Raw genomic sequence first — 13,379 nt, 5'->3', positions numbered from 1 at the left:
ATATCAGTAATCCTTTCTTGGCTGTCTTCTGTTCACCATGGAGATCGACTTGCATGTGTTCTTCACAATACATATGAAGTGGGACCAGTTGAAATACTCTTTACGTTTTAGCCCCTTGATAATGAGGGAACACTGCTGCAACGTCATTTGCGCAGTATCTATGTAGACAAGGGTGAACGACGAAAACCCACCAGAGCCCGTGATCCCAAGCAGTTTTTGGAGCCTGCCGGGGCACCATCTGGCTAGCTCTGCCCTACTTAAAGCCCTGTAATAAGGCGTCTGATACTGCCCACAGGTAAGCCTCTAATGCTCAGAACTAGAGATGAAGGACCTAGTCCACTGGTACTCATACTTACTCATATTAAGCCCCCCTTTCAGTAAAAATGTTGTTTCGCAGCCCCTCACCTAGGGGTTGCCCCCCCCACTCCCTCCTTGGAGGCCCAAAGGATGTACAGGTCAGGCCCAAGCTCTTTAAAAAAAGGATTAAGCTGACTGCTTTTAAAAGAAAATATAAGCAGTAGAAATGCTACTTATATATATTATTTTTTTAACTAGTTTATTCAATGTATTTAATTACAAACAGATATACGAATACATCTCAGTAAAAACATCCTTACCGAATACTGTACATTATTGAATAGTGGTACTTCTCCTGCCCCCCTAAATATGAACTTAAACAGAAAAGGTTGATTGAAGAAGGGAGTACAAGAGAATGGAAATGAAGGAAAAATAAAAATTAAAAAACCCACCCCCCCCAAACCAAAAAGGAGAAAACCAACCCTCATAAACTTTCAATATTACACATTCCAGTCAATGAGCATTAACGCTAGTTCATGAAAATATCAAAATAGACTTATCTTAACATCCACATTCCATCATAACGCCATTTCTCCTCTATCTTTTCCAGTTTAATCGAATTCCAAGCTCTGAAAACTACCCCATGATTTATCAAATAGCTTCTCCTTCTTCTGCAGGGACATTACAACTTTTTCAATATTACATATTGAGTACATTTCCTCTATCCACGATTCTGTTGTGGGGATTATAGCCGATTTCCAATTACGTAGGATTATCCTTTTCCCAACCAAAGAACCCTTCAAAATCCATATTACTTGGTGGTGCAGCTGGTCCTCTAGATCAGTATCTTCACCCAGAATCAAAGTTTCAAAGTTAAACTCCCTCTCTTCACTCAGTACTTCATTCATCACATCAGCAATTCCTTTCCAAAACGCTATCACTCTGTATCAGTCCCAAAGCATATGTCCAAATGAGCCTCGTGAATGCCCACATCCCCAGCATGCATCTGTTGGACTCAAACCTTGCTTTCGCATACGCTCTGGTATCCAAAATACTCTGTTCAGTATTTTCACTTGTCGTGCTCTTTCACCAATGTTCAAGGACATTTGTGGAATGATTTTACACAGTGCCTCCTAACGTGACTCTGTCATTTCTTCTTGTAGGTAGTGCGACCAGGAGTTCAAGAGCTTATCATTCTCTTGATTGTCTACTCAGGAGATTATATATCTTGGATGCCATATGGTCCTGGCATCCTATGTTCTTCATAGAAACCATTAGATCTGAGGATTCAAGTGCTGACAAATTCACTGCACCTCTTAGTTTCCGATAATCCCCATTAGTGCATTCATCCAGACCAAATTTTTCTCTCAGATCTTAAAATGATCACCATTTTCCTCCTTCAAATAGGTCATCATTCTTGCTGACGCCTGCCAAAAACCAGTGCGATCAAAAAAGGGTTTTATTCTCAATTTTGACTGTGGGATATAAACTAATTGAAGAAAGACCAATCAGGCCCGGGATTATATCTATGCTCGTGGCCATGTTCTTCCCAGTCGATCTCAGAAACTCAGTCAGTGCAGGCCTCTGACACCAATCTTTGTTTATGGTTAATAGGACTGCAGAAGGATTTAATAGGCCCACCATGCTTGCTTCAGCAACGGCCCAATCATCCAAATTCTTAGATAAGAATGGTAGGAAGTGTCTTGCCGTGAAAGCCTGATGAGCTCTTCCAAAATACAGGCTATATCAATCCTCCTTTTTCATTTTGGAGTTGTAACTTCCATATCTTTAACCTAGGCTTTTTCTTCTCCCGCAGAAAGGACTGGATCATACTATCCAGTAGTTTCAGTAGAGATTTCCTTGCAGGAAGTGGAATCCTGCTCATGACATAAGTTATTTTTGGAGCTGCTGTCATCTTGATGGCACTTACTTTTCTTCCTAGTGATAGTTTAAGAGAGTCACAGCGTTCAAATTCTGCTGATAGCTTGTACGTTCTTAAATTCAAGTTTACATCCATCATATCTTTCATATTTCTTGAAAGACAAATTCCATTTAATCTTTTGAGGGGACCACTTTAAGCCTAGGTTTTGTAATATCGAACCATTACTCAAATGTGTGCAAGGCAAAGCCTCAGACTTAGATCAGTTATTTTTAGAATTTGAAGTGGAGTTGAATGTTTCAATCGAGCCCATTAGTGCTGGGATAGACAATGTTAAGTCCTGTGCAACGAGAAGATCACATGCATGAAGCCATAGCTTGTGTAATTCCATAAATGTTAATCCCAGCAATTCTGGCATTTGTTCCGATCTGCTAATGGTTCTATTGAGAGCACAAAAAGCATGGGTGATAGCGGGCAACTTTGGCGAGTCCCGTGATGCAGTTCGAACTTTGTTGAAATGTTGCCATTAGTAGTCAACTCCACCATAGGGTTTTAATAAAACCATTTCACCCAGCTCAAGATTTCAGGACCAAAGTTAATACTCTCCATTGTTCTGCATGGAAACTCCCATCGAACACGATCAAAAGCCTTCTCTGCATCCAGCGACAGCACAACTGACTCCACTCTCAACTTGTTTGATTCCGTCAATGTCAGCAAAAGTTTCTGCAGATTTGTTAGCAAGACTCTCCCTTTAGAAATCCCTCTTGATTTTGACTAACCAGTTTTGGCAATACCGTTTCCAATCTTGCTGCCAGTATTTTGGAAACAATTTTACAGTCAGAATTGATTAGACTGATTGGTCTATAATTGCCAGGATCCAGAGGAGGCCTCCCCGGTTTCAGGAGTAATGATATTATATTAACATATACTTGCGCAATCTCAACGTCACCGGGCCTAGTAAGATCGTTGTCTGTCTTCCCTCTGATCCCCCTCCCTTGCCTCGTCGCGCCTTGAAACACCTGTGTATAGGCGCATTATAAATGCCATAATCATATCATATCATATATCATGGCTTGTCTAAGTGTGGGTGGTAACCTATCCTTGAACTTATAATGAGTAAAAGTATCCCTTATTAAATTTAGAACCACTTCAGGCATTGCCCTTTAAGATTCTGCTGGCAATCCATCAGGGCCTGCACATCTTCCTATATTAAAGTTACATATCGCTTTCCTAATCTCATCCACTGTTATTACGTTTTGCAATTACTTCTCCCTCAGTAAGACATTCTAAAGACTGACTCACCAAGAAATTGTCAATCTGAGCTGGATCAACTGTCTGGCTCTCATTGTAAAGATTTTCATAAAAGTCACTAAATTCGTCATTAATTTCTTTTAGGTCATAAGTCACTCCTCCTCCTCTCTTTTCTATTGCACAGATAGTTGAGCTTTCAGCTCTCACACAAATGATGAGCCAACAGTCGACTGCATTTCTCCCCACCCTCATAATACGTACAGCTTGCCTTAAAGAGGGCGCGTTCTGCCTTTTCAATTAGGTTCTTATTTAAATCATACTTCATTTTTAAGAGTTTCATTTTTTTCCCTCATCAGACAAACACATCACGTCCTTTTCTAGCTCTTTTACAGACCCTATCAATTCTTTCTTTTTCTTTCCTTTTAATTCCAGAAAGCCTCATAAACACCCCTCTCATGACGCACTTGAAACTCTCCCACACGCGTCAATTTCTGCTTCTCCATTCAAATTAAATTTAATGTAATCTTCCGCCTTCTTCACCAAAGCCTCTCTCATTTCATCATCATTCAATAATGTGCCTTTCATTCTCCAAGTATGTGTTTTATTTGATGAATAATCTAGAGCATGACACATCCTAATGGGAGCGTGATCTGAGATAACAATACTTTCAATTTCGCAGCTCTTAAAATTAGGAGTCACTAATCCTGAGGTCAAGATGTTGTCTATTCTCGAGTATATATTATGCGCCCCTGAATGAAATGTATATTCCCTTCTTGTTGGGTGTTCCAATCTCCACACATCCAATAGACCAAAGTCCTGCATGAGCAAGTGTAATGCCTCCCTGTCCTTCCTGCCATCTTGAGTCTATGGCTACTCCGGTCAAAAACAGGGTCCAATACCATATTGAAGTCGCCCCCTACAAGGACATTTTTACCTCCTGTATTAAACAGATGCCGTCTTGGAGTGAAAGGGGAGAACTACGGAGACTGGTAGGTGGGAAATGGCCCAGGGCCATTATGAAGTGGCCATGTGTTTAGCCTATCAGAGATACGTCTTCGCTATGAGAGGGCACAAATGAACATATTGGAAATTATGCTTACTAGAGACTTTCTCCATACAGAAAGCTCACACAAGCACTTAATGTTTAGGTAACACTTAGGTCACTCCTTCGCGTCCACTCACACCTTTAACCATAGAGATGGGCATCGCCTCTTGCAACATTTGTGTCCCGTTATAATTTGCTTGCAATTACTGCAGGCTTTTCTGTGCCACAATATTACTGTGCCCCATAAATGACCACCCTGCTTCCATTCCTTCTTTTCAGGGGTTCAGGATCGGATACAGAAGCTGCAGGATCAGTGGAACCAGCTCCAGAACCAGGCAGACAAGAAAGAGACCTGGCTACAGAGCCTGCTGGCCCTAGCAGACCGCTTCTGGCATGGACTGTCAGACCTCACCGTCACCCTCGGCGACACTCAACAGATGGTGCTGGAAATGGATGAGAGTGGAGCGGAGGCAGATTCCATGCGGTTGAGGTTGAACGCCATGCAGGTATGGAATTTTTCCAGAAAACACGCACTGGTGAAGCATTGGGCAGCTTTTCAGGATTTCAACCCCAAGAAGCTAGGCTAAAAAAATCTGAAATTTGACAAATGACAAGATTTTGATTAACTTTCTCAATCAAGTAGCCAAACTGAGTTGGTAAACAGCAGCCAAGGGATGTCCTCACTTTTGTGCATCTGGTCATGATCCAATGCCTGTCAAACTTCACAGTTGATCCCCCCCCCCCAGCTGGTAAACTGCTGGAGGGCAGATACCAGAGGGCCGGTCCATGATCATGGCTCAAGCACACAATATATATCTGCAAGAGTCTGTAGAGTTAAAATCGTACCCACAAAGCTCCCATGTGGACATGTCATGTGTAGTCTGGCTTCCCAGAATGAGGCGACGGTGTCTTGTGCTGTGCATTAGAGAGCAGGCCACAGTCTAGTGATTACCCGGGCAGTTGCCATTCAGTGACTCCCATTTATATCAGTAACTTCAGACTATTGTGTATGTGCTAGGATCGAAAGTTGGCAGCATTCCCGGGCAATTCTATCTAATGATATCCCATTGTAACGGGACATTTTGCTAGAAGACATTTTTGTTAAAGAGAATTCCTGCTAGCTAAAAAAAAGTTGCCAAACCATGGGGATCCTGGATTTAGGAGGAGCTCCGTCTGCTTACTTGATGAGGAATGCCAACTCTGTCCTTGATTGCTTCCCGCAAGGTCCTCCGGGAGGAAATTGACAGCCTTCAACATGACCTGGACACACTGGGGCTCCTGGGAGTCGAACTGATGTCTTTGTGTGGGGACATGGACAAGCCTGATGTCACCAAGAGCATGGACGATGTGAGTATGGGAGGTGACAATGGTATGCTTTAGTAATCTTGGGGGGGGGGGGTGTGCATGCCATTGGTACGCGCAGTGCTCACACTCTTAAGCATTTAGTCTGCAGGCACCTGCATTCTGGCAGTTGATATTTTATATTTGCTTCTGCTAAAGCTACTGGACTGAAGTACAGGAATACATTTATGATCTGAGGAAAGTTTGGGGTAGGGAATGTAATGTTCTGCAGGCATGGAAAAGGGGAGATAAGGGATGTAAATGAGAAATGAACGTGAGAAGGACAAAGCGTCACAAGGAGAGAAATATTGGAGCAGCCAATGAATGGAAAGCCACGAAAAGAATGTAGAGTAAGGAGAGTAGAGGGGCAGAGAAGGACCCTATTAAGAGCAGAGAACAAGGTTCTTCTGTGCCCTTCTACCTGCCCCTTATTAAGAGCAGAGATCAAAGTGTGTAGAGAATAGCGGAATCAGACTGAAGGAGCATGAAAGGGCAAAGGGCAAGAAGTGGGAAAGATGCAGAGTGAGGGTCAACAAAGGAGCTCGGGGGGGGGCATCAGAAAGGAAAAGGAGAGCATGTACATTAGAGGACATTGAAATAAGGCAAAAGGACCAGCCCGCGCTCGAGAAGGACAGAGAATTGGGAAAAAGACAGAGGATGCTTGGGCTAGGGGGGTGGGGAGGAATAGAGGCAAGAGGACAGAATGAGGTGGAACGATGATCTATAGGGACGAAAGAGGAACACATAGGATTGAAAGAGACGCAATCAGAAAGAGAGCAAAGGTTGAGGGATAAAGACAGAGGATCCAAGACTTGTTTTGCAGTGGTCCAGGGAATTGGACCCAGGATGTGGTCGACTGAGGTTTTAGAAGAAACCCTCGACAGACTATCGTGAAGATGGAGGAAGAATTGCGAGTGGGACAGAGGGTAGCGTGTTAGCTTGGAGTATAGGTGTGGGGAAGGTAACTGAGCAGCGTAGAGAAAAGACAGAGCGGGAAAGAGATGACCCTGCAATGGACACAGGGTGAAAAAGTGATGGTGACAAGGGGCTAGACCGCATAGCGAGCAAAGTAGGCGACATGTGTGATAGATTTTGCTGGTTTTGGTCGTCATTGGGGGTAAACTGATGGGAAAAGAGGGAGGGAGTGGTGGGCATGGGGTGAACGCAGGCTGCCCAAGCACAGGGTTGGAGTGAGTTGGGCAGTAGGTGGGAAACGCAAGTGAAATGTGGGCAAATATTGAGAGGCACAGCTGTACAGAGTTGGTGGGGGCATGGACACAGGAGAGATGGTCGGAGGCAGAAGGGTGATGAGAAGATGATGGGTGGGTGCAAGAAAGAAGGCACGAGGGAGATGGACATAGAGGAGCATAAACTATGCATACAGTGAGGTATCTTGGCACTCTAGACTTGCCCACAGTGCTCTCCCGCCCGTCTCTATGTGCCTGGTGCATGATGGCACCCATCTGGACTTTCCTGGTTTGTGTTGGCAGTAGTTTGTATTTATCTGATACACCATCTCGCCTGTCTGTATTTACATTATATGTGATGTGCCTGTATTTGTCTCTAATTGCCGCGGTCTCTTCACCTGTGTAGCATGTTTCCACACCTTTGTATTTACTGGCCATGGGATCTCACCAGTCTGTATATACCTGCCATGTGATTTCACACATCTTGTTATGAAATCTACCCAGTCTGCATTTACCTGCTATGTATTACACCAGTCTAGATTTACTGGCCATGGGATCTCAGCAGTCTGCATTTACCTGCTATGTATTACACCAGTCTAGATTTACTGGCCATGGGATCTCACCAGTCTGCATTTACCTGCTATGTATTCCACCAGTCTATATTTACTGGCCATGGGATCTCACCAGTCTGCATTTACCTGCTATGTATTCCACCAGTCTATATTTACTGGCCATGGGATCTCACCAGTCTGCATTTACCTGCTATGTATTCCACCAGTCTATATTTACTGGCCATGGGATCTCACCAGTCTGCATTTACCTGCTATGTATTCCACCAGTCTATATTTACTGGCCATGGGATCTCACCAGTCTGCATTTACCTGCTATGTATCCCACCAGTCTAGATTTACTGGCCATGGGATCTCAGCAGTCTGCATTTACCTGCTATGTATTCCACCAGTCTATATTTACTGGCCATGGGATCTCACCAGTCTGCATTTACCTGCTATGTATTCCACAAGTCTATATTTACTGGCCATGGGATCTCACCAGTCTGCATTTACCTGCTATGTATTACACCAGTCTAGATTTACTGGCCATGGGATCTCAGCAGTCTGCATTTACCTGCTATGTATTCCACCAGTCTATATTTACTGGCCATGGGACCTCAGCAGTCTGCATTTACCTGCTATGTATTCCACCAGTCTATATTTACTGGCCATGGGATCTCACCAGTCTGCATTTACCTGCTATGTATTCCACCAGTCTATATTTACTGGCCATGGGATCTCACCAGTCTGTATTCACCTGCCATGTGACTTCACACATCTTGTTCTGAAATCTACCCAGTCTGCGTTTACCTGCTATCTTTTTTCCACCAGTCTATATTTGCTTGTCATGGGACCTCACCAGGTTTTATTTAGACCATCCAGCTTACAGCGAGTTTGCGCCCACAACAAAATAGGCAAAATGGCACTAAAAAGTCACAATACGTGCAATTTTCACCAACTGCCACTTGTAAATATTTACCCAACAAGGGGTAGTGGGGCTTTTATGGTCTTGTAGCCCTCGTTTTCCAGCACTGGTCCGGGTAAGGGTGTACACCCCCTCACCTCAGGTCAGGGACAGTCCCCATGGGAACCACCACCCCAGGACAGCTGGATAGGGAGGGGTGCTGCACCTGTAAAATAAAATTGTTGTTAACAAGAGTTGGGCTGCACCCTGAGTTCTACTAGCAGACACAGATGCCAAGGTTTTTTTTTATAGAGAGCTCAGCGGGGACCCCTCTTTATTTATAAAAACAATTAAACTTGAATCCCCTTCCTAAACGCCCCCCTGATGTGAGCCCCATCTAAATAGGGATCTGCTACATCAGCCCCCCTTCCTTGGAGGGGTCTCGGGGACACTTAGGGTGAGTCTGACCCCTTCCCTAACCCCCGGTACCACCCACATGGAGTGTGAAGCCAGGGTATGGCCTCTGTGGGTGGTCCCATCTACCTGGGCGACCACGGGCAGGCCGCCACGTCATCCCCCCTTCCTCATGCCAGGGTACCTCCCCTCTACTCTGTTTTACATACTTGACATCCTACCCAACATACTGCTTAACGTGCCCCCTAATACTTTTCCCACCTCTACACTCCCCCTACTTAAGTTTTATTATTTATAAATATTTACACTACATAACATTGAACCTACTATAAATAAGTATATTCGTAAGCATATTCTACAGTACTTAGCATTTAATCAATATACACAAAAATAATAACAATGACAAACAGCACATACCATATTACGCATTAAAACCCATTATTTCACAATGGGGTGACTGCTGCAGTCACTCACACCCTTTCATTACCTTTCAGGGCAATCTCTGGTGATTCTATGGCCTGGCCCCACTCTTGTTCTTTCTCCTGGGTGTCCCCGTCGGTATCGCTTCAGGTGGTGTCCCTGTTGTCGTCGCGGACGTCGCTGCACTCACCGCCGTCCTGGGTGCCATTTTAAATTCTGGTGGCGTCTTCTTGGCAGTGGGCAGGCCGCTTTTACTCACAGCTATGCCCGGGGACTTCCTCCCCTCACGGCCCCGCCCCCTCTGCATTGCATCACAAATAAGCTAGGGGCGGCCCGCGGTTCTTCGGGAGCTGCGGCCTGTCTGCCAGAGATCAGTCTTCACCTGGGCTGCTCCGCTTGATTGCCTGAGACTTTTCTTCACCTGGATTGCCTGACGGAGCAACCCGGGATTTCCGGCACTCCGCTCTTCACCTGGGCTGCCCTCCAAGGCAGCGCAGCACGTTCCCTTCACTGTTCATGCCAAGGTTTGTGAAAATAGAACATTCTGCTGCTGACTTACTGCTCTTCAGCTCCCAGGCCACCGCCTGGCTCGCACACAACCCGGGTGGTCTTTCATAAGAGCACACCTCACCGGCAACTAGGCGGGCTAACTGAATCACGGCCAGGCAGCCTTGTATGGGCCCTCCAACCCCTTACAGGGCCCATACTGACCTGTTCATTTTTGGCCTGGACAGACCTGCACATGCTGCCACGGTTATGATATGATATGATATGGCATTTGTAAAGCGCCTATACACAAGTGTTTCAAGGCGGGACGAGGCAATGGAGGGGGAACAAAGGGAGGACGGACAAACGATCCTACTAGGCCAGGTGTCATTCAGTGCGTGGGAAGGAGGCAGGGACAGTGCAGTACATGGTACAGGATAATCATTAGTAACGGCCAGCAAGTGGCAAGTGCATAGGTAAGTGCGGACAACAGGTGTCGAGGGCAGGTAGGGGGACTCTAGGGATACAGAAACAGTCCCAAGGGCGGGTGTTGCCTGGTGGGCAGTGCAGGAGTGAGATGCTGGCGGGGGAGGACATGGTCCAGGTAGCCAGTGCAGTTCCGGTTACAGCCAGGAGGTCAGCAGAGGAGAGAAGGAGAAAAAGCAGAAGCAAAGAGAAAGGTTTTGAGATGCTTCCGGAACCGGAGATGGTTCTCCTCAAGTTTAAGGGAGGCAGGGAGGCTGTTCCAGAGGGAGGCACCAGCCGAAGAAAGAGATCTACCGCCAACTCGTTGCTTGGAGAAGCGACTGACCCTGAGGGAGTAGGAGGCGGAGGAGCGAAGAGCTCGAGAAGGAAGATATATAGGAAGAGCGAGTTGAAGGTATTGAGGCCCCAGAACCCAGAAGGCCTTGTGGATGATGCAGAGGGGTTTGAACTTAATCCTTGCAGCCACTGGGAGTTAGTGCAGAGATTTCTGTCCTGGAGAGAAACGATCCTGGGCTTGAGGCCAAGGACAAGTCTTGCAGTCCTGTTCTGAATAAGTTGCAGAGGGCGGAGAGTAGAAGCATGCAGATTAAGAAAGAGGCTGTTGCAATAGTCCAGCCTGGAAAGAACCAAAGCTCTGGAGGCAGTGAGCTTCTGGGGGAAGGAGAGGAAAGGAAGAATACCTCTGAGGAGGTGCAGCTGGTAGTGTGACTTCTTAGAGACGTCAGAGATGTGAGGAGAGAAGGAGAGTGTGGAATCGAAGATGACCCAAGGTTTTTAGCCTTGCAGGTGGGAGCAGGAAGAGGGCCAAGAGAGGCCGGCCAGAGAGTTACAGGAAAGGAGAGAGCGGGTGTGCCTATGTGAAGAATCTGTCTTACTGGCATTAAGGAAGAGGTCATTGGCGGCACACCACTCCTGGATGGCGGACAGTCAGAGATGAGGGAAGTAGAGGAGGATGCCGAGGGTAGTCTGAAGATGAGCTGGATGTAATCCGCATAATACTGAAAGTTGAGGTAGAGAGCGGCGATGCGGTGGGGAAGGAGTGCCAGGTATTGGTTGAACAGCCAGGGGGAGAGGTTAGACCCCTGGGGGACACCACAGGTAGAGAAAAAGATAGCAGAGAGGAAGGACCCAAGTTGGACCTGGGAGGGTCGGTCGGAGAGGAAAGAAGTCAGCCACGCCAGAGCCTGACCCGTGATACCCAGGTTATCACAGAGACGGTTGAGCAGGATGGCATGGTTGACAGTGTCAAAGGCAGAAGAGAGATCAAGCAGGAAGATGACGCAAGGGGTGTTAGTCAAGGTTGGAGAGCAGGTCCTCACAGATGTTCAGGAGAGCAGTTTCCATGTTCCATGCTTCTGGCAGCTCTGAAGCCAGACTGATGGTCATGAAGACAACCTACAGATTCAGTGTGCAGATTAAGCTGGGAGATGGGCAGTTTCTCCAGGAGCTTGGCCAGGAAGGGAGAGATGGAGATTGGGCAATAGTTATCACGCTGGGGGGGGTTCCCAACTCACGGCTCTGTGGCCTTGCTGTTTTTGCTGTTTTTGTGCCCTGTACATTCAGTGATTTAAGACATGTAATAAAAGAAGTCGTGTAATAAACGAAGATAAATATGCAGATTGGTTGCCACAAACCTCCAGCTCGTTGTTATTCATGATGTTGAAAACAATTGATTAGGGACTTAAAGCAACTTTATTGTTTTGCATATCAAGAGACATCATGGATGTAAACACATTTCTAAATGGGAGTTTTGTGTTGCTCACTTTAACTTGCACAGATTCGCAATGTAACTGGTGTTTTGTGAGCTCTTTGAGTTGGAAGTGTTCGATCATGCTTATGAAAGGCTCTGCCATTTATAAAAGAAATGTGTTTGCACCCTGACCACTTAATGACCTGCAGAGCCATGGACGCTCTGTCTGTCTGTCTGTCTGTCTGTCTGTCTAGCTCTGATTTGGAAAACTGGCAGTGCTGAATGTCCGGCCTGAGCCGATTCTATATTTGGCTCAGAAGAAACAAAGCGTCCAGGTCGCGTTCCTCTAGCCTTTGAACTGAAGGGACGCTCTGTAAAAATGAAAAGAACTCTTGGCACGGCTATTACACTTCAATTTGTGGTTGAAGCCATGGAGCCTCATGGCCCTCAGGATTCCATGTGCCACGCCTGGGAGCAGTCTGTCCGTCCCAGCACTGTCCATGCCTGCTCCTCTTCCTGTCCACCCTTCCTCCCCAGCTCCTGGGCTATCTTTCTGACCACCCGCATGGCCCCTCCCTCTCTCTACCCTGTCCTTTCGCCGCCAATCCTGCGACATCACCACTGACAATGCACTGCTGGCAGCTGCTTAATTATCTGCAAACACAAGAGAATGGGATGCGTTCCTCTGTGAAGTTCCCAGTTCCGACACTGCGAGGCAGTTCCAATGTTTTGTTTTCAGTTGCATGCTGGAACTTGTAGGCCCCTTTTTACAATGGGGAAAAAACAAGTCCCACCCTGCAGTGGGGGGGAAATCAGTAGTGGCTTGAGGAGTCACGCATGGAAGTATGGAAGTGGGCAACTTGGCAGCTATGGATGTGCTAGAAGCGCATTGCCTTGCCCAGACAATGAAATCTTGAGGGCCTCCACTTCAGGGAAGGGATGAAATAATGCTTAAAACCATACACTGCATCCTTTGGCAACGACGTGCATTTATCAACCATACGTGGTTCTGTACCATAGTTCTTCACTTCCTCAATGTGCCAAATACCGTTCAGAACACAGTAATTTAATTATGTGAATATTTTTAAAAATTATAAATCACTTTTGTATTATTTTCCAAAAAACGACATGGAGACATCCAGGTTTCTAGATTAGCCATTTTTAAACATGGTAGTATTTGTGTTATTATTTTTTATTTCTCAAAAACCCTTTTAAATTAATTGTGATAATGTAATTTCCATGTATATTCTCAAGTGTAGCTTGACCAACATATACAATGGACCTAAAAAATCAAAGTATTTTCCAAGTGAATCGCATGTATCAAGCGTTCTTCTATGTACTTTTGAACAGATAAAGTAATCCATAACATGAATCCATTTATGTATGCCATCACCACTCGCCAGTAAAGCATTATAATAATTATTCGAC

The 13,379-nt window shown here is 45.8% G+C and overlaps 1 protein-coding gene across 2 annotated transcripts in view; it reads left to right on the top strand.

Moving 5' to 3' along the window:
• Positions 1–13,379, top strand: part of LOC138498038 (microtubule-actin cross-linking factor 1, isoforms 6/7-like) — a 530,795-nt gene that overhangs the window by 250,355 nt on the left and 267,061 nt on the right. For both annotated transcript variants that reach the window (XM_069621876.1, XM_069621877.1), the window contains exons 14-15: positions 4,752–4,978; positions 5,697–5,819. In XM_069621876.1, the coding sequence (XP_069477977.1) occupies positions 4,752–4,978; positions 5,697–5,819 (350 nt within the window). The remainder of the gene's footprint in view (positions 1–4,751; positions 4,979–5,696; positions 5,820–13,379) is intronic.

This window comes from Ambystoma mexicanum, chromosome 5q (assembly GCF_040938575.1).
Source record: "Ambystoma mexicanum isolate Mex_15411 chromosome 5q, UKY_AmexF1_1, whole genome shotgun sequence".
NCBI lineage: Eukaryota > Metazoa > Chordata > Amphibia > Caudata > Ambystomatidae > Ambystoma > Ambystoma mexicanum.
Note: the sequence above shows the minus strand (reverse complement) of the source record. Positions and strands in the feature narration are given on the sequence as shown.